This window comes from Dunckerocampus dactyliophorus, chromosome 9 (genome assembly GCF_027744805.1).
Source record: "Dunckerocampus dactyliophorus isolate RoL2022-P2 chromosome 9, RoL_Ddac_1.1, whole genome shotgun sequence".
Lineage (NCBI taxonomy): Eukaryota > Metazoa > Chordata > Actinopteri > Syngnathiformes > Syngnathidae > Dunckerocampus > Dunckerocampus dactyliophorus.
This window is the reverse complement of record NC_072827.1, coordinates 10,462,286-10,489,813: the sequence shown is the minus strand read 5'-3', so window position 1 is coordinate 10,489,813 and position 27,528 is coordinate 10,462,286. Positions and strand designations below refer to the sequence as shown.

General features: G+C 41.4%; 1 protein-coding gene across 9 annotated transcripts in view; it reads right to left on the bottom strand.

Moving 5' to 3' along the window:
* Positions 1 to 27,528, bottom strand: part of map2 (microtubule-associated protein 2) — a 94,332-nt gene that overhangs the window by 24,822 nt on the left and 41,982 nt on the right. For 4 of the 9 annotated variants that reach the window (XM_054788279.1, XM_054788281.1, XM_054788282.1 and 1 more), the window contains exons 4-9: positions 21,330 to 21,593; positions 13,124 to 13,213; positions 11,343 to 11,417; positions 8,213 to 8,428; positions 4,157 to 4,468; positions 83 to 3,268 (exon numbers count right to left, since the gene is read on the bottom strand). In XM_054788279.1, coding sequence (XP_054644254.1) covers positions 83 to 3,268; positions 4,157 to 4,468; positions 8,213 to 8,428; positions 11,343 to 11,417; positions 13,124 to 13,213; positions 21,330 to 21,537 — 4,087 coding nt within the window. In that variant the 5' untranslated portion in view covers positions 21,538 to 21,593. Of the gene's footprint in view, positions 1 to 82; positions 3,951 to 4,156; positions 4,469 to 8,212; positions 8,429 to 11,342; positions 11,418 to 13,123; positions 13,214 to 21,329; positions 21,594 to 27,528 lie in introns of those variants that run through there. The other 5 variants (XM_054788280.1, XM_054788283.1, XM_054788287.1 and 2 more) reach the window with 5 other exon arrangements.

Genomic DNA, 27,528 nt, shown 5'->3' with positions numbered 1-27,528 from the left:
GCAAGCGGTGAAACAAAAACTGGATACGTACTAAATCTGAACGGAGCACTGAAACCTGCACGGACAATGGTAAAGCCCTCACCTTGTGTGTCCACCCAAGAGCTGTCCAAGATGGAGTCATCCATGGTGGTTTCATCTCTGTCATAACTTTCTGTTGGGCCTTCGGTTTCTACGGTCAGAGCTTCCTGCTCAGGAGATCCAAGGTTCTCAGAAACTTCACCAACCTCTTCGAAGCTTTCAGCCTCGATGTTTGCCTCCTGGGCCAACTCCACTGACGCCTCTTCTTCATCTTCTTCTTCTTCCTCTTCCACACCAGGAATACAGAGGACTTCAGATTCAGGTGGAGCAGAGAAACGAACACTGTGCCCTGGTTCTTCTGCTTCATCGATGGTCTGCACCACAGTGATGAAGTCGTCTTCCACTGTTACCACCGACTCAATGGCGGCACAAGTCTCAGTGATCTCCTTTACCACAGTTGCGCCAGCTCCTCTTGCTAACTCTTCTTCACTTTCCATTTGAGCCATTGTCTTTGTCTCTTCAGCCTTTTTTAGCTCCTGTTGGATCTTCTCTTCCTTTTCCATTAGCTCTTTCTCCTCCCTTTCTTTTCTTTCCTTTTCTTGTATCTCCTTTTCTTTCTCTTCTCGTTCTTTTCTCTCTTGTGCCTCTTTCTCTTTCCTTTCTCTTTCTAGCTTCTCTTGGTCTTCTCTTTCTTTAATCTCCCTCTCCTGATTCTCCTTCCGTTCTCTCTCTTCCCTTTCTTTCAGCTCCCTCTCCTTCTCTTTTCTTTCTTTCTCTTCCCTTTCTTTTAAGTCCCTCTCCTCCTTTTCTTTCCTTTCTTTCTCTTCCTTTTCTTTTAACTCCCTCTCCTCTTTTTCTTTTCTCTCTTTCTCAATCCTATCTGCCTCTTCTTTCTCTTTTAGCTCCCTCTCCTCTTTTTCTTTCCGTTCTTTCTCAATTCTTTCTGCTTCTTCCTTTTCTTTTCGCTCCTTCTCCTCCTTTTCTTTCTCAATTCTTTCTGCATCTTCCTTTTCTTTTCGCTCCCTCTCCTCCTTTTCTTTCCTTTCTTTCTCAGTTCTTTCTGCCTCTTCCTTTTCTTTTCGCCCCCTCTCCTCTTTTTCTTTCCTGTCTTTCTCAATCCTCCCTCTCTCTTCCATTTCTTGAATCTCCCTTTCCTCTTTCTCTCTCTCTTCTTTCTGTCTCAGCTCTTTCTCCTTATCTTTTTCTTCCATTCGTATCCTTTCCGCCTCTTCTTTGTCTTTTACTTCCTTCTGTTTCTGTTCTGTCTCTTCTCTTGCTTTTTTCTCTGTTTCCTCTTTCTCATCCTTTATTTTCTTCTCAGGTGCTTCTTTTTCTTGCTGTTCTCTAATCTCCTTCCCATCTTTGGTTGCTGCCAACACAGGCGACACAGCTCTTTTGGGGGAGCCGTAAAGTTCTTTTTGTTTAAGCTTGGATGGTGAGAGCACTGGTGAGAGTAGTTTATCATCATCGATATTACTTTCCACAGAGGAGGTGGGCGAAGTTTTGACAGGCCTTGCGATGCGATCTTTGGCAACCCCAGTCAACTGGTACACATCTTCGGCATCCACCTCCTCATAGGCCTCCTGGTGCACTAACTTTACCTTCTCCCGGAGTTCCCGCAGCTCTCGTTCCTCCTCCAAACTGAGAGGCCTGTCTTCCATCTCCAGTTTGCGGATCTGCCGCTCATAGTCGGCGATCTCAGTTTCAGAAGCAGAGCCTTCACCGCTAGCTTGTCGCTCTGTCTCACTTCCTGAGCTTCCACCTTCTTCTAAAGTCACAGTGACTGTGGGTGTCACAAAGGTCTCCGCTGGAAGGGCAGATGTTTTCACCTCCTCACTTGCTGGTTTATTCAGCTGGCCGTTTATATCCTTTTGACCTTCTTCTGGCGCCTCCTTGCTCTTTTCTTTTTCTTCACTGACAGCTTCGTCTGCAGTTGGGCTCTCATCTTCCGTAGATGTGTCCCTGACTGCTAGTTTCCGGGCTTGCTCAGCAACTTTCTCCTCAAGAACAGAGGGAGTGAAGACCTGAGCAGAAGTGTTTGTCGGGCTAATCACATCTGCAGGGGATGGCATGGGCCCGGAGTATTCACTAAACACACAATACCCCATCTCTTCCAGCTGACTGTCACTCTTTCTCATTCCAGGACTCTGTTCACCTGAGACAAAGCTCGCCAGCGGGTCATCAGAAAAGATAGGAACATCCACTTGAATTGACTTTCTCCGTACAATTTCTGGATCGGTGTCTTCAGATGTCAGCCTGGAACGGGTCCCAGCAAGATCTAGCATTTCAGGCAAGTCCTGGGCCATGACTGTATTATTTTTAGGACTTCTCTCACACGGCTGAGGTGACTCAGGAGACTCAGGTGACTCTGGTTCTTGGCTGAGGTTTGAACCTTCTTCAGACATCCTTGGTGGAGATGAAGAATCTGAAGTGACTGATGCTGCGGTCTCTAGGATCAGTGGAGGAAAGGGAGGTGGCTTTTCTCCAGAGGGAGTAGTGATTGGGAGGTAATCTGCTGTCTCATCAAGACTTCCACTGGTGTACGACATGATATCGGTAGCCAGTGGGGAAAAGTTCCTTATTCTGCCCTGACCGCTTTGATCCAATGCTCCAATAGTAATGTTTAGTGAGTAGCTCCTTTGCTCCAAGGCCAGTTTACCTGGGGATAGCTTGCACTCATTACTCCTCTCAGGAACTGAGAAAACTTGTGTTTCTTCTGCTGTTTGAAATTCACGACTATCCTGTACTGTGGAACTGATCTCCTGTAACTTGGAATCAACGGTATTCTTCTCTTCACCGACTCTGCTCAGTTCATAATAACCCTCACTTTTACCCTGGGGGGCCACATCAACATCAGTGGTTGATGTTTCAAAATATGCTGACATTGCATCACTGGTCAAGGTTCCTCCTTCAACATTGGCTCCCATTGAGGAGAAATCAGAGGGAGCACCAAGGCTGCTGAACTCCACCACCTCCACCGATGGTTGCTTCTCGGACACTGTGAGAGGCTCACCATAAACAGGCTGAAGGGTGATTGATTTGGCAGATTCTTTGGCTTGGCTTTGAACTGCTGGCGGTACAAAGGACGGCATATCAATGGTGGGACTTTCTGGTACGACTCGTTCTCCAGCGAAGAACTCCTGGCTCTGGGACTCAAAAAACTCCTCTGGACGTTTCTCTGATCCAATGCTGTCCGGGCTCATCGAACCACTTTTCTCACTTCCGGGCTTTTCTGAGTCCATCTTCACAGCTGAAAGGACATCTGTAAGTTGGTCGTTATGAACACCAAGTGAAAGATTGTGCGTTGGCATGCTCTGATCTTCATTTAGCCAGGTAATGAGAATGCGGAAACCAAGCAAAGCTCTCCTCAGAAACTTACAGCACAATGAAACGGCCATCACTGAAGAAGAACGGCGACAGAATGAGGTCCACCAAGTCAGAGATGGATGGAAATATGGCATGGTATGTGATCGGACCGGCATGAGGCAACTGTCAGGCCGACTGATGGAAAACAAACAATCATACATGGAATGGATATCCATGCAATGTTATATTAAAACCACTGAATGTCTGTCATTCTTACAGTTGAAGCCTGCTTGTGAATGACAGAAATACTTACAATGAAAAAAAAAAACACATGACTTGGTCTTTTGATAATAATGTTGATTAAACATGGTTCTTGACTCACAACATCCTTTTTTGACGTAAAATGGAAATATGAGGGCCAACATCAAATCCCCTGCCAATGAGTGATTCATGTAAAAATGGTTAAAGGTTCCAAAAAATGTATTAACTTGCATACCAGCACCAAACTTAATGAGACTCCTGAAAGCTTATAGCTGGTGATAATAAGCATGACGTGTAATCATACCAGCACAAAAGAGGCAGCCCCCCAAAAAGAGCAAAAAAACAAAACAAAAAAAAACAATGTAGCCACTAAAATGTTAAAATAATGTGACGTTTTCCACCACAAGCCTGTGTTGCCTTGCAGACACAGCAGTGCACTGGGCCAATGATTTGCACATTCCACCTGAAAAATGCTTCAATTCTCCTTCCCCTTGACGCAGCTGGCATTCATACACTGAAAAGCTGTTAACATGCAGGCAGCGAGGGAGCGCAGAGGGGAGGGAGGACACACCTGTCTCAGGGCTCTCCTCACCCTCTGCTTCCTCATCATCATCCTTATCATCCTCCTCTTCCTCTTCTATGTCCATAGAACTCTCTGTCGCAGCACGAGCTGCTTCAACCGACCCCAGGTCTAGATCCTGGGCCTTGTCTAAGGCATCTGCCTGTTCTAAAGGTTCAGCTTGGGGGCTGTCCAGGTCAGGCTCTTCCCCGCTCCATTGCTGCTCATCAATAGCTGCCTCTGCACTCTCCTCCTCCTCCTCCTCATCATCATCCTCTTCAACCTCCTCTTCGTATTCAGCTGTAAGAGCCTCGATGGTTTCTTCTTCTCAGAAACAAGGTGAGAGGGGGACACATTCAGACTACAGGCAACACAGACTTGGGCAGTATGAAAACATAATCGATAATGGGACACTTTGAAATGATCCAAAGAAATCACACATACATTACACATAGACTCTGTATTGCATGGGAGTGTGCTTAAATGCACTTTGTACATGACATATTTCTTTATTATTAATATTATTATTATTATTATTATTATTATTAATAAAAATTCAAGACCAAGAGTAAGGCAAATATTTAACAAAAGCACACAGAACAACAGGACAAATAGGAGTCCAGTGTGTTTACGCAACACATTAACAGTTATTCAACTATAGCAGGGGTGTTCAAAGTGCGGCCCGGGGGCCTTTAAGTCCTGCGCTGTTATTTTTTTTATTGGCCTGCGGCACAGTCAAAAAATATAATTTAACAAGAAAACAGCTAAAATGTAAAAATCAGCAGTAATTTTACATGAATAAAGTCAAAATATTAAAAGAAAAAAGCTGTATTCTTGCAAGAAAAAGTCGTACTTTTACAAGACTAACATCATAATATTCAAAGGAAAAATAACGCCATTTTAGTAGCGTAAAGTTGAAATATAAAGAACTATACATATTTTTTTAAGCGGTATATGAAAAATATGAAGAACAAACAATAGAACAAATAAAGGGCATTTCTGGAAAATACGGTTGCGGAAAAAGTCAAAATATTATAATTACGAGAAGAACATTTACAACAAAAAGTAGAAATATAGTTCGGAAATTTAAAAGAAAACGACAGAACAAAAGAAAAACAAACAGCTGTAGTTTTATGAGAAAAAAAGTGAAACTATTCAGAGAAAAAAGTCGTACTCTAACGAAAGCGCAATTTTACAACAATATATATTTATGTATTTACATATAAAAAAAATATATATACAGCATATACTATATATATCCACACACACGCACATATGTGTCTTTGTGTGTGTGTGTGTGGGGGTGTGTGTGTGTGTGTGTGTGTATTACCCTTTTTTTATCTGAGAGCACTTAAGTGAGAGTTTAAAATGTTGAGCCTCTTTATGACCTATTTAGTCCAATAGCACTATGTCACTATTGGTGCAAAAGTACAACGTGTTGTACCATTATGACACAAAACTAAATTTAATTTGATGCCTGTTTTAGAGTAAAACTAACACATGGGAAATGAACTGTAATATAATATAGTTTTTGTTCAAAATAACACAATTAATAAAATAAAATAATGTAAATATTTTTGTTATAGAAATGTGTCCTGTATAAAGAGTATACATTGAGAGTCCAGGGTTATGATAGCACAGGTGTATCCAACTTGCAGCATTATTAAGTCTATCCATCCATTTTCTATGACGCTTCTCCTCATTAGGGTCTCGGGGGTATGCTGGAGCCTATCCCAGCTGACTTCGGACGACATTATTAAATCTATTTTGACAAAAAAGAAAGGAGAGGTGAGCTATTTTTCGTGAATGCCAACAATTAATGGTAGTCTATTTACAAAGTACATCTCCACTCAGTGTGCTCATTTGTCATTAAATACAGGCGTCATGTTTGAATAGAACACTTAACATCAGCTGGTGAGCTGCCGCTAGCACATGAGCAAGAGTACCTTGTTGGAGTGTGATAGCATCACCGTCTAAAGCTGGACACACTACGTGTTTGTTGAACAACTCAGACACACATGTAGCGTTTTGAAGACAAGCCATAAGTATTACGATGACAACAAGAGAGCAAGATTAAGTGACACTTTAAAAAGTAAGTTAGCATGGATGTAGCTCGCCCATGATCTATTTAGCTACCGCCAGAGAGGCAGTGCAAAGTGCAAATGGGTAAAAGGCGCCAGAAAGTGGAATGAGATTGAAACGTGAGCGATCACACATGCTGGCATAGACAGCCTTCGCATGTGACAGGGTGTCATCAACTGACTACACATTTTACGGACTATTTTTTTATTTGCACGATAATAGGGAACACAGTGAACGTCAACACAAGACGCTAGTGCCGCATAGAGTAGAGGCACTGGTGCCAACTTTTCAGTAAAAAAAGTAGTTACTGATTGTCCTAGAAGTCGCTAGAAGTTGCTGGATGACATCATGGTCTAATTTGCATGTCATTTGCATATGATGTCAAATGTTGTAGAAAAAAAGCAAAAAAGTGAGTAAAAACACCTTCATTACATTTAGAAATACAAATAAACTTGATTCTTGGTTTGTTCATTTAAAATTGTCCATCGTTTCATCAAAATAAAACAACTTTAATATTTGATCTCGGCCAGCGCCTCCCAAAGTTCTCCCAATCCACTTGGCTATTGAGAACTGTTTTAAATTAGCACAATTGAACAGCGAATAACAGATTGTGCCATCTTTATTCTATGGCTCACATTAACACGACATGATTTGTCGGGAGTCGCTTTTGAGAAAATATGTCGTCAAGGGGGGTTGGAATGCCCCCAGATCTAGCGACAAAATCGCCAAGTTGGCAACGCTGAATTGAGTGTCGCTAATTGTGGTCATTATGTATGTAAATAATAAGCTATATATGTATTAATATAGCATATGTAGTACATAAATTCATACAATATATTACTTAACATTGTTTTCAAGTTCATTTTTAAGGTGTGGCGCCTTTAATTTTGTAGTGGCGGGCCGCCGCGATCAATTACGTGTAGCGGAAACCCTGTATGCAAACACTGTACAGTCATAATACAGTATGACAAGAAGAAAATTTACAAAGATTATTGAAGTAGAAAGTTGAAATATGGGAAAAATGGGGAAAAAAGAGCAAAGACCGAAGCTCATACTCATAATAGGCTTTTTCAACTACATCACAAAGATGAGATGCGGTGTTTTCTTAAAATATGTATAACTTCTTTGCACATCTACATGTGTTGCTTTACAAAAATATCACTTTTCAGTATGTGGCCCTCGATGGAATAAGTTTGGACACCCCTGAACGATACAACGGCACACAGAACAACAGGCCGAACGAGTGTCCGGTATGTTAATGTAACACATTAACAGTTTTTAACCGACACAATAGCATAAAGAAAATAGCTGGGAGGCTGAATAGGCTAACAGTTAATAAGAACTAAGATAAAAACTGGTTAAATTCTATATATATTTTTATATATAAGTCCAAACTAGGGGAAAAAAAGTGTGACTTACAGTCGAGAAAATACAATATTTGGTCCACAGGTTTAGGAGCGTGTGTTTATCAGGCTGAAGGTCCTTTGAGTCAAAGTCATATGATTAGGTTAGCATTAGAGTAAATGTTCTACCATGTTAAAACAAACATCAACGGTAACTCACAAAACACTGTGGTGAGTTTAAAGCGTAAGCGTCACAATAAATACTGTACATAAAACCGTGTCCATTGATAAAAACCTCCATAAAACTGTCCTCCTACCTCCCTTGAAAGCTCCTACTGCATGTCAAACTTAACATGATTGCAAACACAAGCGGCAATGAAATTGGGTGAAGTAAATGATAAAATTATGACTTCTGAAGACATCTGAAGTTCCTCAGATTCAGAGTGAATGGACACCACAACGACACGCAAACACACAAACATGACGGACGGAGAGACGGAAGGAAGCAAAGATGCTGGGAGGAGGTCACATCACAGAAGAGGGAGGAGAAATTGATGGTTAAAAGAGAAAAAGGAAAGAGGAGGTAGACGGGAGGGAAGGAGGGAGGGAGGGAGACGGCAAAGAGGAACCGTGCGTGGTTCACCTTCAATCTGTCTAAAGGCCACAGCCTGCCCCGTGGGGCGGGCGCCCGAGTGCGTCCACTCAGGGCTGAACAAGGGGTGCTCATAGTACTCCTCGTCAGAGTGGTAGGGGTCGTCCTCAGGCACAGAAACTGAGATGGAGGGGGCGAGGAACTTGCACCTCTCCCGTGAATTTTGGAAGCGGCGGAGAGGGCCCGCCTCCTCCTCATCCCCTACATCTACAAACAAGACAGACACAAGGAGAAGAACTGCAGGGAAATCTGGACACCCAGACGGAGGAAGAAGTAAAGGAAGAGGCAGGGGAAAAAAAAAAAGTTATGAAATACACCGAAAATGTCCATTTTAAATTTGAGTTGGCACAATTGTGGCTTCAAAATGGAAACGTGCCAACTCAGCAGGTGGCACAATAACTGACAAAAAAGTTTGCTAACTGTGAAGAAAAGCGGAAAAACAGCGGAACCTCTAAAGTTTGGAAATGTGTCGAGCAGCGGTGGATGTTTCAGGAAGCCACGGTGTCGGGAACAGCCTTCAAATGTGCGATGAGCTTGGTTGTGAGGAAAATTCCCCGTTTCTGTGCCACCAAGGAAAACTTGTGCATGACAAGTTTTGCACTCAGCCGCATCGTCTTTTTCTGACTTTAACAAAAAACAAAGCCACTCGGCTGACATCACTCCTACTCCTTGCTAAATATGCTAAATGGTGGGGAAGAATCTGGAATGGACTGTTTGTATCGGAATACCAATATCGGAGACTGATGTAATCCAACACAGTTTTTTTTTTGGTATCCGATATCAATATCGGATCCGGACACCCCTAGTTATCATACGGCCAAACATTGCGCCTCAGAAAACGCCTCAGTTGATATATTTTGTATTGTTTTCTGTGTGTAAAACTATAACTATTATTTATAACATGAGTTTTGTGTTTCGTTTTTTTTACAATTCGGTTTTCGTGTTTTCGTATCATGTTTTTTTGTTTTTACGTGTTAATATTAGACCAGTAAATTTATCCTTAGACTTGAATGGCTGTTATGAATGTTACTGAAAACATTACATTATCCAATTAATCAACAACTATTTTGGTATTCAATATCGTTTTTTTGATTTAAAAATTTAAATATCCTCCGATTTCATCCTCTCAAATATGAATAGTTTTTAATTTCCTTAGTCATCCATGAAAGCAGACCTTTTATCTTTGTGTTTTAGGCAAAACAAGATATTCACACACATCAGCTTTGACTTTGGAAAACAGTTATCGACATTTTTGTCTCCTTCCGGATATGTTGCGGACCGTACCAGTAACTGTTTGTGTTTGGTTCATTCATATTGATTTGGTCCGTCTTTAGGGCGATTACTCGCTTATTCAAAACAATAAACTTAATTTTAATCGACTAAGAAAATAATCATTAGTTGCAGCAATGACTTTAATAAAGGTTTTTTTAGGGGTTGACATTGTTTTGGATTATATCCATCTTTTATGGGAAAAGAAGAAATCCAAATTATATTTCTTTTACTTTAGAGCAGGGGTAGTCAATTAAAATTGAAATGGTTCCACATACAGAACACGAGCTAAGGTCCGGTGGCCAGCGACTTCAAACTTTTACTCGTCTCGCTGTCTTCTTTATCCGTTTCTATCACTCGTGTCTATTTTCTTGCCCTGTGTGTCTCACCCGTTCTTCCATGTCACTCGATTCTCTCCTCTCCTCTTTCATCTGTCTCTGTTGTTGTTAGAGTCGCCAATGTGTAGCGCCAATGAACAGATTTGATTTGCTAAGTAGAGTCACGTGGAATGGCTTAACTTGCATGCAATTGGTCAGTGGATTTCCTGAGCTGATCCACCACTACCGTAAGGGCTAAAAAAAGTTGTGCTGGTCAGAATAGAAGCGCCCCATCAAAACTTAAATAATTAGGTCCAGGTCCGTACTGAACAGCGTCTGGGTCCATACTCGACCGCGGCCCGCCAGTTGGTGATCCCTGCTTCAGAGGTTCTCCTGTTTTATTGCTTTTTTTATTTGATAAACTAAAAACAGTTGGTCAGCTGAGAAGTGCTTGTCGTCAACCGATCAGCAACAAATATTTACCAGTGATGGTTTAAAAATGGACATTTTCTGTTTAGAACACTTGAGGGGAAACATTCGCCAAACTGAATAGAACAATTGGAAATAGCCAACAAAAGAAACGGTAATCAGAGAAGGGGCTGACAGACAAAGACATTGACAAGGAAACCGTGACCAGCAGCTCAAGAGAAACCAACATTGTCAGGCCAGCTATGTGTGATTTCTACGAAATTTGGCATGGTTTTTCTATCAATGCTTAATAGGTGAACTATACAGAACATTACAAAGTAATGAAACCCCAACAACAACCAAACCAAACCCAGGGACATTTTTTTATCATCTGGTAGAACCAAATCTTTCAAATTTACGTCTACCATTAAAAAAAAAAGTCCTATTTACTTTCTCAGACTCCCAAAAAAGCCAAGCACTGGCATGGTTTGTAACAATGCTCCATATGCTAGAGTATGGTCAATCCTGCTAATGCACCACGCTCACTATCAAGCAAATCCACATCTATAGCGTATATTATTATGCTAACATTTACGAGAATGGCATTGCATCATACATTTGCTGGATTGTTTAGTCAACAAATTCAGCTGAAATAATTCAATCATAAGCCTGTTTTGTACCTAGTCTCAAGCTTTAATACACAGATAGATACAGTACAATGCCTGCAGTGTAAGCCTAAAAACTGCAGAGTCACACACACAAAAAAACATTCACAATTGCCAAAAAAACCCCACTATGAAGGGACAAAAAACAAGGACAGTTACTAGTCTGTCATATTAGTATGTGGGGAGACAGCGAGTTATGCAGGTTAGAGAGTCAAATGGAGGAAAACAATGATTACAACTCATTGTACTGTGGTGGTTGTGTTGTTGTTTGAGAAGTCAGTTACTCTTTCAAAATGACGAGGATGGAGCAGAATCAGTGTTGGAAAATGGGTTATTTGTTGAGAACTCTAGATGACAATTGGGACAGAGTAATCCCGGAGTTCTCAGCACCCCAATTAAAAAAAAATACTCCAGAGGTTATGATAATGCAAGAGTTGAGGGGTGGGGAATCACACAGCCTACCTTGCTCAAGAGGACCAAAGTGCTCTGCAGCAGGTGAAGGAGGAGGTGAGGGAGGTAAATTGGTGGTGTCTTCAACTATGTAGAAATGTAGAAAGAGGATGAGAGAATTGTGACATAGATCATATTTTATCAGGTTTTTTGTAATCTATTCAAATCATTACTATCACTGGCGACAACATTAAGTGCAGTATATACAGTCATGTGTAGTTTCTACATATGAAGCGTTGCACCCAAAAGATGCACCCCAACTGTATTGCCTGTGCTATTGTTTTTCAAATAAATACACAAATACACCACCTGGTGGCACTGCTATTAAAACCCAAAGGGGTTTAAGAATCGCCATAATATTTGGTACAGTAGAAAGGCAAATAGTAATAGTGATGATGGAAAAGTCAGGTTCTTATGAGTCACTCACTGAAATGAATCTCTACTCAAGTCTTCATTGAGGACCTGTGAATCAGTAAAAATCAAGAATTTGCCGAGTACCTGTGAGTCTGTGAAATTATGGTCTTTGTTGAGAACCCCTGAGTCAGTGAAACTTGAGTCTTCGTCGAGGACCCTTGAGTAAGTGAGATTCGAGTTTTCGTCCACCCGTGAGTCACTGAAACCCAAGTTTTTGTTGCATACCCTTAAGTCATTGAAACTCGAAACTTCATCCACCTGTGAGTCAGTGAAACCCGAGTCTTTGTCCATCAGGGAGTCAGTGAAACCTGAGTCTTTATCAACCTGTGAAACTCGAGTTTTCTTTGAGTACCCCTTAGTCAGTGAAACTACAGTCTTTATCAGAAGAAATTGAGTCTTTGTCCAGCATCCATGAGTCAGTGAAACTAGAGTCTTTATCAACCTGTAAGTCAGTATAACGTCTTTGTCGAGCAGCTGTCAGTCAGTGAAACTTGAGTCTTTGTGCACCCGTGAGTCAGTGCAAATCGAGTTTTCTTCGAGTATCCCTTAGTCAGTGAAGGTAGAGTCTTTATCTGAAAAATTGAAGTCTTTGTCGAGTACCCGTGAGTCAGTAAAACTTGAGTCTCCGTCCACTCGTGAGTCAGTGAAACTCGAGTCTTCGTCTTTGTCCATCCGTGAGTCGGTGAAAGTTGAAAGTTTAGCAGCATGTGAGTCTGTTAAACTTGAGTCTTTGTCAACCCATGAGTCAGTGAAACTCGAGTCTTTGTCCACCCGTGAGTCAGTGAAACTTTAGTTTTCTTCGAGTACCCCTTTGTCTGTGAAAGTGGAGTCTTTATCAGAAAAAATTAAGTCTTTGTCCAGTACCCATGAGTCAGTAAAACTTAAGTCTTCGTCCACTCATGAGTCAGTGAAACTCGAGTCTTCGTCTTTGTCCATCCCCGAGTCAGTGAAAGTCGAGTCTTTCCCAGTAAGTGAGTCTGTAAAACTTGAGTCTTTGTCAAACTGCGAGTCAGTGAATCTTGAATTTTCCTTGAGTACTCATAAGTCAGTAAAACTCGAGTCTTTATCAATCCGTAAGTGAAACTTGAGTCTTTGTACACCTGTGAGTCAGCAAAACTCCAGTCTTGTCAACCTGTGACTCAGTCAATCTTGAGTCTTCGTCAAAACGTGAGTCGGTGAAACTCGAGTTTTCTTTGAGTGCTGTGAGCACCTCACTCTCAAAGTGGCAGTGAAATCAATTGATCAACTGAGCACATATTTATATTATTTTTTGGAAAGGTAGACTTATTGATACAGCTCTTGTCTTATATTCCATCAGATGCAAGTGTACCTAATGTTGTGCCCACTAAGTGTTTGGTGCAGGTGTGCATGTGGCAAACCTGATGGCAGCCTTTGACTCTCCTGTTCCCCCTTTAGCACTGCCACTGCCTCTGCTGTTACTTCCTGCACAATCCTAGCTGACACTTGTTCTGAAGACAAAAAAACACACACACAGAAACACAGGATTGTCCCTGAGATTTGGACACAAGGGGTGGGAAAATCACATTTGGCTCTAATCTGAGGCATGTCTGTGAAAACACGGACACAGCAGGATCCAGTGGTGGTGATGAGCTTTTCGGTTCCAGGCAGCGGATAAGCCAGCGGCAAAAAGCGATAGGTTAGGGACACTGGTGGAACGGCATCATCATGGGAGTCAAACATTCCCATCCCAGCGTACAGGAAAATGCCAACTTTGAGGTTCTTGAAATTAGTTAAATAAATTGCAATTTAGAAACAGAATTATTGACCTTGGTTAAACCAAAAGTGAGTACCCCGCTAAGTGAAAATGTCCAAATTATACCCAGTTAGCCATTTTTCCCTCACCAGTTAAATTCAGGGTTATCACTCTCATACTCTCTTATATTGCTCACTGGAAGTTCAACATGGCAGCTCATGGCAAAGAACTCTCTGATGATGTGAAAAAAAGAAATGTTGCTCTTTATGAAGATGGCCAAGGTTATAAAGGAGATTACCAACACCTTGACACCTCGCTATGGTCCACCAAAGAAGTTGACTGCATTTGTTCAGCGTCACACCCAGAGGTTTTGTGTGTAATATATACATTTGAGTGAGGATTGGACGGATCAGCGTGAATGCTAACAAAAGCAATGATTCAATTTAATGATGAACCTGGACCCTTGAAAAAGTGATTTTGTATTTGCATAGTGCCGTAACTAAGGTGTAATGTCTGGCACTGGTGGGCATCAGGCGCGAACCACAGAATACTGTATGAATAAATGCAGAGTCAACACGTCTGTGTAGGCTCTCAGTCGTACAGGAGTTGTCCATCGAGGAAAAGGCTTCTTGAGACGTCATCTGTACTTCTGTGTAGAAGGTGTCGGACGTTTCGCTCCTCATCCGAAGAGCTTCGTCAGCAAACTAATAAGTGCTGGTAACACCCTCCTCCTATTGGTTCGTTACACTAAGCCTGGGCGGAGCAGTGGTATAATCCTATCCTGTTATTCACACCTACGATAAAAGGGAAGTGTCGCTCCCTGAATTGGGTATGAACGACTCTGATACTGGCTTGTTAGCATCTATTGTTCTGGCTCGGCCCTGCCTTCACCTCATTTGCAAGACTAAGAGCTGTGGGTTTTGGTCTCAGTAACCTGCTGAACACAGGGTCCAAATTAAACCTCAAACCACCATTCCGATTCAATGATGGGTTCTGTTGTTTGACAAAAATAGCTTCCTTAACTCCTCTTTCAAACCACCTTTTTGCTTCTGTGGGCTTTTGGGTTTCTTTCCCTACTCTCTTCTTTTGACATTTGTTAAAAGCCCACCGTGTGGAGAGGAGTGGTAGTCCCTTATGTAGCGGGGGTCTCCGAAAAACTCCAGAGGATCTTATGGCAACACAAAATTCCTACCTATTTCAAACCAGTAAATACCCTGAGACAAAAATTAGTGCATCCTAAAGACAAGGCTCCACACCAGAAACAGAGCAATGTGGTCTATTCCATCCACTGTAAAGATGAGGAATGCAAAGAGCACTACATTGGGGAAACTAAGCAAATGCTCCAAAAAAGGCTTTATCAACATCGCAGGGACAATGCTAGTGGTCCTCAATCAGCAGTACATCTACACCTGAAAGCTACCAATCACTCTTTTCAGGACAGCGAGGTTAAGATTTTGGCCAAAGAAAACAGATGGTTTGAAAGAGGAGTTAAGGAAGCTATTTTTGTCAAACAACAGAACCCATCATTGAATCGGAATGGTGGTTTGAGGTTTAATTTGGACCCTGTGTTCAGCAGGTTACTGAGACCAAAACCCACAGCTCTTAGTCTTGCAAATGAGGTGAAGGCAGGGCCGAGCCAGAACAATAGATGCTAACAAGCCAGTATCAGAGTCGTTCATACCCAATTCAGGGAGCGACACTTCCCTTTTATCGTAGGTGTGAATAACAGGATAGGATTATACCACTGCTCCGCCCAGGCTTAGTGTAACGAACCAATAGGAGGAGGGTGTTGGCACACCAATTCCGCCCACTCTTACTGTATTTAAGGCCTAAGGTACCAGCACTTATTAGTTTGCTGACGAAGCTCTTCGGATGAGGAGCGAAACGTCCGACACCTTCTACACAGAAGTACAGATGACGTCTCAAGAAGCCTTTTCCTTGCAGAGTCAACAGTTTGTTTATTATTATTATACAGTTTATTATGTAATGATGATTCATGTATTTAATAGTAGTATGGCCAGAATTATCGGAAAAAAAGATCTTCTAAAAGGGTTCACTGATAATGCATATCCGCCTTCATAGTTATACTGGTTCCTGTAGGAATTTGATTTGACTTTATTATTTTCATTAGGATTTTAAAGGCTTAATTTTGGAAGAGTGTTTTCCTGCATGGCAACAATGGTTACTGCAAATGATGGTAGCTGTTTCACTGCACACACACACACACACACACACACACACACACACACACGCACACACGCACACACACACACACACACACACACAGTCACAAGGACACTCAATACAATCCACTCACAAGCCAATTTCCCTGATATGCACCAATACATTACAGTAACCAAGCAACCTCTAAATATGCCTGCCAAGATTTTTAACTGCATGAGTTTGTGCTTTTATTTATCTGTCTCCATTTTTGAAGACTCATGTTTTGTTATTTGGTTTTTTATGACGGACAGGCATTCTAGCTGAAAATGCTCCCGTTACATTTTAGTGTGAATTTTCACATTGATAATGTCATACAACGGTCAAAAACTAACCTGCTTTTTAAAAAGTTTTATAGCAAAAATGCAACAAATACATCTGTCAAATGTGCCTGAAACAAAAATGTCCACCAACTGGAGCAAGCTAAATACGGTTATGAATACATATGTTTGGCAACAATTTAAATACTGTATAATATGGAAAATTAATTTAAGATGCTTGGAGAGGTATAGTTTGTCAAATTTTAATTTTTTGTTAATAGATTTAGTTTGACACATAAACAAACCCTTTCCCCTTTCACTGGCAATGTCCAATAATTTTGTCTGAACAATATTATTGGCCGATATTGACCTAAAATTTACAAATCGTAATTGTTTTTTCTGCCGATAATGACATCGCCACGTGAGTGATGATGTGCTCCACACAGCACCGAGCTTGCTCACATAGTGGAATTATTTCCACATTCCGCCTTTGGATTGTAAATATGCAATTTGCTTATGCGAGTGGGAAGTAAGGTGTCTTCCTTTCATACTTAGTAATATGTAATATGCAATATTACTAAGTATTACTAAGTAATAAAGTAATATGTTCAATTGATGCTGCATTCAAGCGTGACGTACTGAATGAGCCCAGTTTATAAATTTGTTGATTGTATTACTCCAGAGTTCCACTTTTCACTTTACTTTGTTGTCCTATGGATGTTTGTGCCACATACAAATTTGCATCTTGTATCATGCAGGAGAACGTGTTACTTTAGTTCACTATTGGTCATCATTTTTTAAATGGCTATTTTGTTGACAAATGTGAAAATAAATATGGCACTTTTTCTATATAACTTGGATTGCATATTGCAGTATTTGTCTTATTTTGCACAAACGGCGTTCATTTGTGAAATGCAGCCAGTAAAAGAAGCATAATGTGTTCATTACACGACATTGGTTTGAGGGAGGAGCTGCTGTTGACATCGGTATCAGCAACGAAGTGTTGGGCGATGAGAAAGCCAATGTCGAGCATCTTTACCCTTCACTGTTCTTTTTAACTGACCTTTTAACAGACAAAGCGTACAGTACGTAGTACAGAAAAAATACATTGCCACTTATGTATCTCACAGAGGACATGCACACCAACGTTAAAAATGAACAAAGAGCATAAAAGGCATGTATTACCTGTAGTGAAGATGAGAATGATTCCATCTCAAGGCACAGACCACAACTAGGAGCCCAGAGTCAACACAACACACAGCGGGAGTCGCACACACACGCACACAAACTCACACGTACACACAAAAAGGGGAGTGTGATTGGATGCAAAAGCAGCCGCCATCCAAAATGTGTAAAGGAAGTCGTTTCCTTGACAACAGACTGGTGGGCCACTGTGACTTTGGTGCCAGTGGTGGTCCCGATGCCAGAAACATGGTGTGTCTGTATCAGTCTAGGAAGATAACAATGACAAATGGCTGCAATATTAAGTTCAACCGCATCTAATTCATTCAGAATAGCATCTGTATTTAAAACTATAAGGCTAGAACTAATTTGCTGAGTAAAGATGAAGTCAGTAGTAACCGGCTATGCCAGTATGTACCTATTGTGTGTGCTAATGTAGTTAATAACATGACACAGAGTCACTCCCGCACTTGGGTATCTTTCTCTTGACTTAAAAAAAAGCTAACAAAAATGGTGAGCTCTAGGCTCAACGTAATGTCAAGGGGCAATTTAGTGCTTCAGAGGTTCTTGTTGTGTCTAAAGAGCTGACTCTGAGAATGCTAAAGGCCGGATGATTATCGAGTGTCAGCGATTCTCTGCAGTTTACCACTGCAGGTGCTTGCAGTCGATAGAACTATATGTGTCGTAGCAAGGGATGGAAATTAAAATCAATGAGTCAATGGATTGTTTCCGGAGAATCTTGTTGATTGTGTGGAATATTCTCAATTGAGCGTTTCGTAAAAACAAGACATTTTGAGGCTTCACTGTCACGTTTTTTCCAAATGCATTCCTTAAAAAAAAAAATCACATTGTGGTCCCTTTAAATTATGCATTTTCTAGTATAAAAATGAAGTACAAATATAAGGCATTTAGAAGGCATACTGCACTTGCACATTTAAAGACAAAGGCCTGGGTACTCTTATTTAACAGCAGCATCATCATTATCATCGAACAAGTTGCAGTACTTTCACAGTTTAGTGGTTGTGTGTGCCAACTATGTTTGTCATTATAATGAACAAGTACTTATTACAAGCATAAAAGCATGTGGTAATAATAAACATAGCAGTTTCAAGAGGGCCTTCGCACATCAGTGCTCGGGCCCTAACAAACTGTACGCTAAGTGAATGTGTGTCAGTGTTGCCAGATCCTGTGACAGAAACATCAAAACATCGCCCCAAAACATCAGGGAAGTTGGGAATTTGCAAGCGACGTTCCAAAAAAACACGAGCCCTAAATCATTTATAGTAAGCGGACCTGGCAACACTGATGTGTGTGTTTACATTGTCTTATTTTGTCTTATTATGTCTACTGTATAGCGTAAAACAAGGTTATAGATGACTATAGGGGTGTTATTTAATGTCTAAAAGGTTCAAATAATGTTAAAACCAATGTTTAGACGGTCGTAAGCTGTTGCTTGTATTAAGCAGACCTGGCAACATTGATAATAATGTAATACTAATGCATAGGTGACTATAGGGATGTTATTTCATTTCTAAAGGGTTGTTAAAAACTAGGGATGAGCCGGATACTTGTTTTGGACGAGTATCCGTTAGGGATAACGCATTTTTGCCGAGTATGATCATGAAATGAGTACAGCTCGTCATTATCCATAAACGTGATGAAGGAAAATCCTCATTGGGTAACTACTTATGTAGTCACTCTTCACACTGTGAAGCCAGTCCGAGAGAGGAGTATGCGGTGCCTTTGACAAGACAGAGTTGAAAACGGGTTGTGTCACTGCCTCCACTATGTCTTATATGTCTTATTTTCTCTCCTGATGTCTACTGTATCTACTATATTGGGTAATGTGAGTAGAAAGGTGACTATAAGGGTGTTGTTTAATGTCTAGAGGGCTCTAATAATGTTAAAACCCATATTTAGAAGGTCGTAAACAAGTTTTCTATGCTCTGACTACAAAAATATTCAATTTATTAAAAAGGAATCCTACTTTGCGGAAATTCACGTATCACGGTTGGGTCTGGAACCAATTAACCGCAATAAATGGCGGACGACTGTCACATGTGTTGGAGCGATGGACACAACAGGGAGTGCACGGCATGCAGGCACTAACCAGGAAAGGGCGCTGTTGACAATGCTCTCAACTAGTTTGCTAGCTGAAAAAGTAGAGCTGAAAGTCATGACTTATTTGTCTTATCGACTGAGATACAAATGCAGTGATCATTCTTGAATGACACTTATTTGCAAAATGTTTCAACTTTCATTAGAATGGCACGTAAATTTGTAGATTTTGTGAATAAATGTAATTTTTAATGGGGGTTGGATATTTCTGAATGCAACTGCACATACACCTTCTTAAACTGACCAATCTACACCAATGTATGCCATAGGACAGTATGGTATCTTTTATTGAAAAACGGAATTGATCAACTATCAATCCAACCCTTCATTCAGGATTGGAGCAGCAAGGAGCAGAGCTACACACTGCAATCCCTTGTTTGAAATGTGCCTTCTCGCAACCCGACAAGAAAAGAGACCAAATCCTCTTTCTCCTTTTTTGAGGAATTCACTGGCTGTTTATAGCATGTTGTTCTGCTACTGTATGATATCACAATATGGAAACAAAACCTAGTTTACAGTTCCAAACTGTAGTAAGACTAAGACGGGTTCCTTTTTCACGGTCAAAGACTAACAGATGTGTTCCCAGGTTATAAAAACTGTGTTGTTACAAGGCCATTCTCATTTGCCATGTTATAAATTGTCCCGAAAAATACTTGGCGCTTGCATTTAAGAGAAATCATAAATGATTCTGATGGTAGAAAAAGCTTCTTTTTTTTTTTTTTTTTTTTTTACAGATGAAGCACACTATGATAAGCAGCAACTGAAATAAAATGAAGATGTGTGACTGAAAAATTTCTGGAAGTAATTGACTTCCCTTTTTTAAGTGGGTACTGATAGCAGCTAAATCTAAGCCAACTGACGCACATCCAGTAAGTCTTACTGTATACAAACCAAATGGTTAAGAGCATCCAATTCAAGCTGAAGGCAAAAAGAACAAAGGCGCTGCTAAAACAAATTGGTGGGGACTCGTTGTCATGGTAACACCACTGGTGCATCTCCGTTTCCCTCTCCAGGGTGTTAGTGAGGGTGAGCAGGGGGTTTGAGGGATAGAGAAATGGACTTAAAGTTGTAATTATGGCACACTTAATAACAGCATGTGATTCTGCAAAAGACAGAGTGTGCTGCCAACCCACGCACCGCAACAGCGTTACAATTACGACGCACATGTCAGTTTAATGCAGTGGTTGGCTAGTATTTTTCTGTCATGCCTCCCTCCTAGGAGACAGAAGTAATTATTTATTTGTCTGTATAAACCGCTGTATGAGTTGTTGCCAACAGCATTCTAGTCACCTAAATAGAAATTAATAAAATTAGGTTAAATCAGTAAAACTCGTCAGATAAACAGCAACTAAAACACCGTCCGGCTTTACATTAATTGTAATTAATTGTAATATTTATTTATGTCGCTTATCCTCACTAGGGTAGCGGGGGTATGCTGGAGCCTATCCCAGCTGAATGTGGACTAGAGGCAGGGTACACCCTGGACTGGTCGGCACATAGTGACAAACAACCATTCACACTCACATTCATACCTATGGACAATTTAGAGTCACGAGTATGCATATTTTTGGAATGTGGGAGGAAACCAAAGTACCTGGAAGAAACCCACACACGGGGAGAACATGCAAACTCCACACAGAGACGCCCAACGGAGATTCGAACCCAGATCTTCCAGAGCTCCTGACAGTGTGGCCAACATTCTAACCACTCGGCCACCATGCAGCCCTTATTGTTGTTTATCACCCAGGTAGCTACTGCCAAACTTCAATGATGTTATGTTTTAACTTACTGTGGGTGTGTTGGGCTGTTTATTTTTACTACCATGAGTGAGGCTGTCGTTGTGTTTGACGACCTGGCTGAGTATACTTCATCACATGCCCTGGTCAGCCTATTGATGAATTTGAGCACTGCTGCCATCTAGCTGGAGGCATGAATAAATACATTACTACAGAAAGTCCCCCTGAAACCCAAGAACGTGTTGAATGCATGCACACAAGCATTCTAACACAGCCCGCACAGAAGAACATTAGACCTGATTGTGTTTGTAAAGATTCACACAATTTGTCTACTCAGAATAAAAAAAAAACATACCTGCAGTTATGGCGTGAGCACCCGTTAGCTCCCCATTAAAGCCATTCTCCCTAGCAGAAAAGGGGACAGAGGGTGCATGGGTTCCAGCCGTCTGGCAAGTCCTGTACGAGGAAGAGAAACCATTGGCTCCATGGGTTCCAGTCGGCTCCTGCCCCCCTGATGGGTCCCACTGGGAGGCACCGTCTTCTGGCTGCTGGTCATCTGCCATGCTGGTGTAGCTCGTGGCAGGGGAGGTGGGTGTTGAGTTGCGTTGGGTCTCTGCTTCTGTGAGGAGGGAGGAGAAGCAGGCATGGTAACAACTCAGCGTATGATTTAGTGAAAAGTTAGCAATGGCAATTTTTCACGCCCGCCTACCACCTGTGCAATGTGCCAGTCCTGCCTCTTGTTGAGCCGTAGAAAATGTTTGCCTGAAAGTATGGTATGCTTTGTAATACATCATTTGTATAATGGAATGTACATTTAAATGTCTAATTAGTTTTTTCATATTTGGAGGAGTTCGAAATCAGGATTTCCAATGTGAATTAGCATCAAGCTATTGTTATAATGCATTTTGTTGATGCTGAATGTCACAGCCATATCCCACTGTAATATATAGAGTAGGTTTGTGGCTTTTACCAAACATTTGTTACACTGTAGCTTTTCACAAAAGCAAAAAGGACATTTGGAGAAGCACAGCGTGACTGAGGCCTGCAGTCCATAGAGACTGATGAGATGTCTACCAGAGGGGGAAAAAAGTCAATAACTTCATCTTGAAGGGCGCTGCTACATTGAGCATTGGTTACAGTTCTCAAAGAGTCAGTCAGCACTAGACACATGAAGCTATGTGATGACTGGATTCTCTGTGGCACAATTGATGAGTCTTGCTCCAGCCTACCACGGCTGTACTGTAGCATCACACTGCGGTTGGTACCCCAATGAAGAGGCGCAAGTATGTGGTATGGTATGAATTTGAATCTGATTTCCACTGTACCCCCCCTTTATAAACAGACATGATAAATTGGGGTTCACACTAGCACAATCAAATTTGTGACATACTGTAACTACTGACTTGTGTGTGTGTACAGTCAAACCTCGGTTTGCAAACACCCGATTTTTGGTTTTCCACAAAACTACCACATTTGCCCTGTACTCTATGATTCCGCGAGTGGAGTGCCCAAACAAAGCACCCTATGCATTGTTGACTCACTGTCTGTGCGACTGCTAAAGAACCCACCATGATTCCTAGGGAAGCTGTGAGTGCCACCAATTTCATAGAGAAGGTGAAAAACACTATAGAATTCACGAAAGAAGTCATCGCAAAGTACAAAGGTGGCGTCTGCGTGGCCGATCTCGTCAGGATGTACGGGAAGTCTGCATCACCAATAAGTTCCATACTGTCATAGAAAGAAGAAATTCGGGATGCCCCGATCAGGGGTCTATGCTGCCGATTCCGATCATCCATGAGTGAAAACTTCCAGGTATCATGCAGCGGGGCTCCAAGTGACACAGCATGTTTGGCACGCCTGCGTAGTTTGAAGGAAAGTGAGCAGGGGACATTCGCTACAGGCTGCATGCTGCAACAGTACAAGCCAGAGGTGATCGGCTTTTATGATGAGCATATGCCGATCATGTGCTTTTTCTACAAAAATCGTCTGATATTGACTGGTGGCCAATCGATCGGAGCATCCCTAGATGAAATCAAGGACGTTAATTTTAAGAAAGGGTTAAAGGTATCAACAGACATCTCAAACGATCAAAGGTGTTGAGAAGTTATTTCATATACAGTGCATGTGCACTGTATATTATTGTTTTGCATTGTTTTCTGTATGTAAAAATATAATTAGTCTTTCTGAAATGTAATGTGGTGAATATTTATAGGGGTCTTAAACAGATGGATTTACATTATTTCTGACAAGAAAAATTGTTCAATTTTTGTTTGACCTTTTGGAATGAACTGCTAATGAATCCCACGGAAACCTGGTACAGTTTTAAAGAAAGACCCATTTAATTCCGTGTTTTGTTTATTAGCACTGTTTCACTTACTATTCCATGCAACAAACCTTCTTCCTATTGACATACTTGTACCTGAAGATATTTTTTTACCGAAACCCACAAATGACTACACACTAGAGAAAACAAACCATCTGCGCTGGCAGAATTGAGCTCTAGTGAGATACCTTGACAGCTCGTGTTTTCTTTCATACCAGGACTGTACTGTGCGAGCATTTCACTCGCATATGCGCCTAGAAATAAATTACGCGACTAGAAAAAATAAAAAGGGAGCACACGTGCAAGTACGTTTTTCAACCATTTCATTCGCATTTCGCTCCTGAAATCCACACAAAGTGAATCAAACTAGAGTAAAATTATATGCAAATCTACTTTTCTTTTTTCACATGAGCAACCTCCAAAACGCAGAACTCTAGCGTTGACGTGCGACGACATCTCTCTCATATATGCACAGAGCGCACAAGAGAAAACGACCTATACACTTCATCCTTTGCTGTTGGCTGAACGGAGCTACAGTCAGATACCTTGACGTCTCATGTTTTTACATGATTTTAAGGTACATTTTTTCACAAGGTTTTGGTCAACTTCAGAAATTCACAATGGATAATCAAATGCATGGTGCCCAGCATGCCCAACTTTGATTATAAAGGAGAACACACATCAGGCAAAAGAAGATGGAGGTGAGGAAAGCCTGAAAGTCTGAAGAAGTGAATTCCAAGTCGTCCGAGAATGAATGTGTTGAATATTTAATTAGTGTACATAAGCTCCTCTGGCCTCAATGAGAGTCAGGATTCAATGAAGCTTTGCATGAGTCAGTTCCAAATGGATATGGAAATGACAGCCCGATAGAGACTCTGCAACACTCACTGACCTTGCAGTATATTTTGTGAGATGACTTCTTCACCACCACAGCTATTCTCTCACCGACGTGACCCCGCTTGGCTCTCATTTGAACACCACTTTTATTTATTAAAAGTCGTAAACTATCAAAACAGTGCAGTCATCCTGTCTTGATCCTGCCTGTCTGGTGATGGAGGTCACTCTGAGTTCTCTGGCTGACCTCCACTTCCCACAAGATCATAATCCGTGGTGGATTGGTTGGTGAAATGGCCACCTGTTTGACCTGTGTATGTTTGATAGGGAATACATAGGCCTATAAAACTGCATCGCCAGCTGTGTTAAAGTGTCTTAAAGTGAAACATCAACATAGGTTACAAAGTACTACAAAGTACTACAATATACTCATATATTATCCCTATAAACACTTGCCGTTCTACAGTAAATCCATAAAGGTGAGAGCATCATAGTAATCTTCTCTGCTGGCCATGCTCTCCTGGTGGTATTAGTAGTAGTACTAGTAGTATTACTACACCTGTCCCTGTGCAAGACTTTGACGGTGTAAATTGCTAAATAACATACAGACCACCAGTGTGGGAGCTTTATAGAAGGTGTGTACTTCTTTTATCTACGTCCATTGAGGAGTGAGACTATATGTGTAAATAATGGCAAAAGGCCTGTGGCCACACGGATCCTCTCAAGGCTTCCTAAGAGAGGTGAATACGCTTGGGTGAGCAGTGTCAAGACAGAGTGGACTCTGCAAAACGTAAATATTTGACTCAAAAATGTTGCCTTAACAATGACACTAATGATAGCTTATGCATGACACAGTCCAAGAGGAATTAATTTAACAGTTTGTACATTATTGTCTCTTTTTTGAGCCACTTTTATGACCCACCGACATAAGAAATGATACAACCTATTGAGCAACTGTGTCAGTTCATCTCCATCCTTACGTTGTAACACACTGCTGTAGGAGGCAAGGCTTGGCACGTTTATTTATAGAGTACAATTCGTACACGTACAAAATAAAATAATGATTAAAAGTGACGATAAAATGCAGATAAAGTGCAGATGAAATACTTTCAGTTGTCATAAGCACAGTTGAATAGAACTGTTTTTGGCCTGGATTTGAGCATTGCCAAAATTGATTATTATCGCACATCTTCTGGAAGACTGTTCCAGATTTTGGCAGCATTAAAATGAAACACAGCCTCACTGTGTTTAGTCCTGAGTCTTGGTATCCGCAGGAGCTTCTCAGAGCTCCTCAGAGCCCGAGCTCCATAACAAAAAGAGCATCCCGGCAACTGTGGACCCTCTACAGATGATGCAGTCAACACTGCCGTCCACACAGCCCTTTCTCACCTACAAGGCCAGGACACATATGTCAGAATGCTATTTATACTTTTTTAGACTATAGCTTTGCTTTTAATACAGTCAGCCCCCACAAACTCACAAGTAAGCTCCTCACACTTGGCCTGTCTCCCTCCCTCTGTAACTGGGTGTTTAACTTTCTAACAGGCAGGCCCCAGTCAGTCAGAGTCCACAATCGCACATCCAGCTCAAGAATTGTGAGCACTGGGACCCCACAGGGGTGTGTGCTGAGTCCGCTCCTCTACACGCTCTTCACCTACGATTGCGTGGCCTCCCAGAACAACACCAGCATCATTAAATTTGCGGATGACACTACAGTCATCGGCCTGATCACTGGTGGTGTTGAAACATCATACAGAAGCTTGGTGTTGTGATAACAATCTCCTTCTCAATACAGATAAGACTAAAGAGATGATCATCGACCCAAGAACAAGGGAAAAGGAGCCGCATAGACCCCTGTTTATTGATGAGACTGAGGTGGAGAGGGTGAAAACCTTCACATTCCTTGGCACACACATCAGCGAGGACCTCACCTGGTCTCACAACACCCAACAAATTATCAAGTCAGTCCCAAAGGAGACTGTACTTCCTGAGAAGACTGAGGAAATTTGGCATGTCTACCAAAATGCTTAGTTGCTTCTACAGATGCACTATCAAAAGTGTCCTTACCGCCTCCATCACTGTTTGGTACGGTAACTGTACAACACGTGATAGGAAGGCACTCCAGCGGGTGATCACAGCACATTGTTGGGGCAGCCCTCCCCTCACTGCAAGACATTTATAAAACCAGAGTCCTACGAAGAACACACAACCTCATCAAGGACAGCACACTTCCACAACACTCATTATTCACACTCCTACTGTCAGGCAGACGCTACAGGAGTTTGAAGTCCAGGACCACAAGGCTGGCAAACAGCTTTTACCCACAGGCCATCAGGCTTCTCAACGAAGCACTCACACACGCTGCACGCAACACACGCACACACTCAAAACACTTTATTTATTTATTTATTTATTTATTTATTTATTTATTTATTTGTTTGTTTGTATTATTTATCTGTATTAATGTCTCTTCTGTTGTTGTTGCTTAATTTATTGGTACATATGTTTCTTGTGCTCTATTATTTTTCTTGTGTTTTCTTTCTTTTCTTGGGAGAATAACCAGAATGAATGAATTTCATTGCATAGTATAACTGCTGTTTTACCATGCACATGACAATAAAACTCTTGAATCTTGGTCTACAGGTCTAAACTGAACCCCTACATTTCTAACCTGATGATTAGGTTTTAGAGTTTCAAGGTGACTAATAACACTTTCTCTTTGTTTCTCTGGGCCACACACAATGATTTCAGTTTTGTCTGAGTTTGTCTGAGCTGGAGAAAATTGCTTTGCATCCACACACTGATCTGTTTGATGTAAATCTGCAGGACCATGTTCACCTGCCGTCAGTGACATGTAGACCCAAGTGTCATCTGCATAGTTGTGGTAGGATCATTGCAGCTGTATATTAGCTGGCCTAAAGGAAGCATGCACAGATTGAACAATAGGGGTCCCACAACTGTGCCCTGAGAAAACGCACAGGTCACACCCATTTGGTCTGAGACACTGTGACCAATTCCACCAAAGTACTTCCTGTCCTCCAGATAGGACTTCAACCAGTTTACAGCAGTACCATAGATTCCCACCCAGTTGTGTAGCCTCTGTAATAAGATCACATGTGTCAAAGGCAGCGCTCAGGTCGAGCTGAACAAAAACTAAGACCTGCATCTGTGTTCAGACAGATATCATTTGTCACCTTGATCGGAGCAGTCTCAGTGCTGTGGTGGGGCCTAAAGTCTGTTTGGAAAGTATCAAACACATTGTTAAAGAGGAGAAAGTCAGTAAGCTGTTGGTATACAAACTTTTCCCAAGAATGGCAGATTTAAGATGGGCTGATAGTTGTTCAGTACTGTGGCAGTTTTTAGGGCCTTTGGAAATGTTCCAGTCTGATGTGAGATG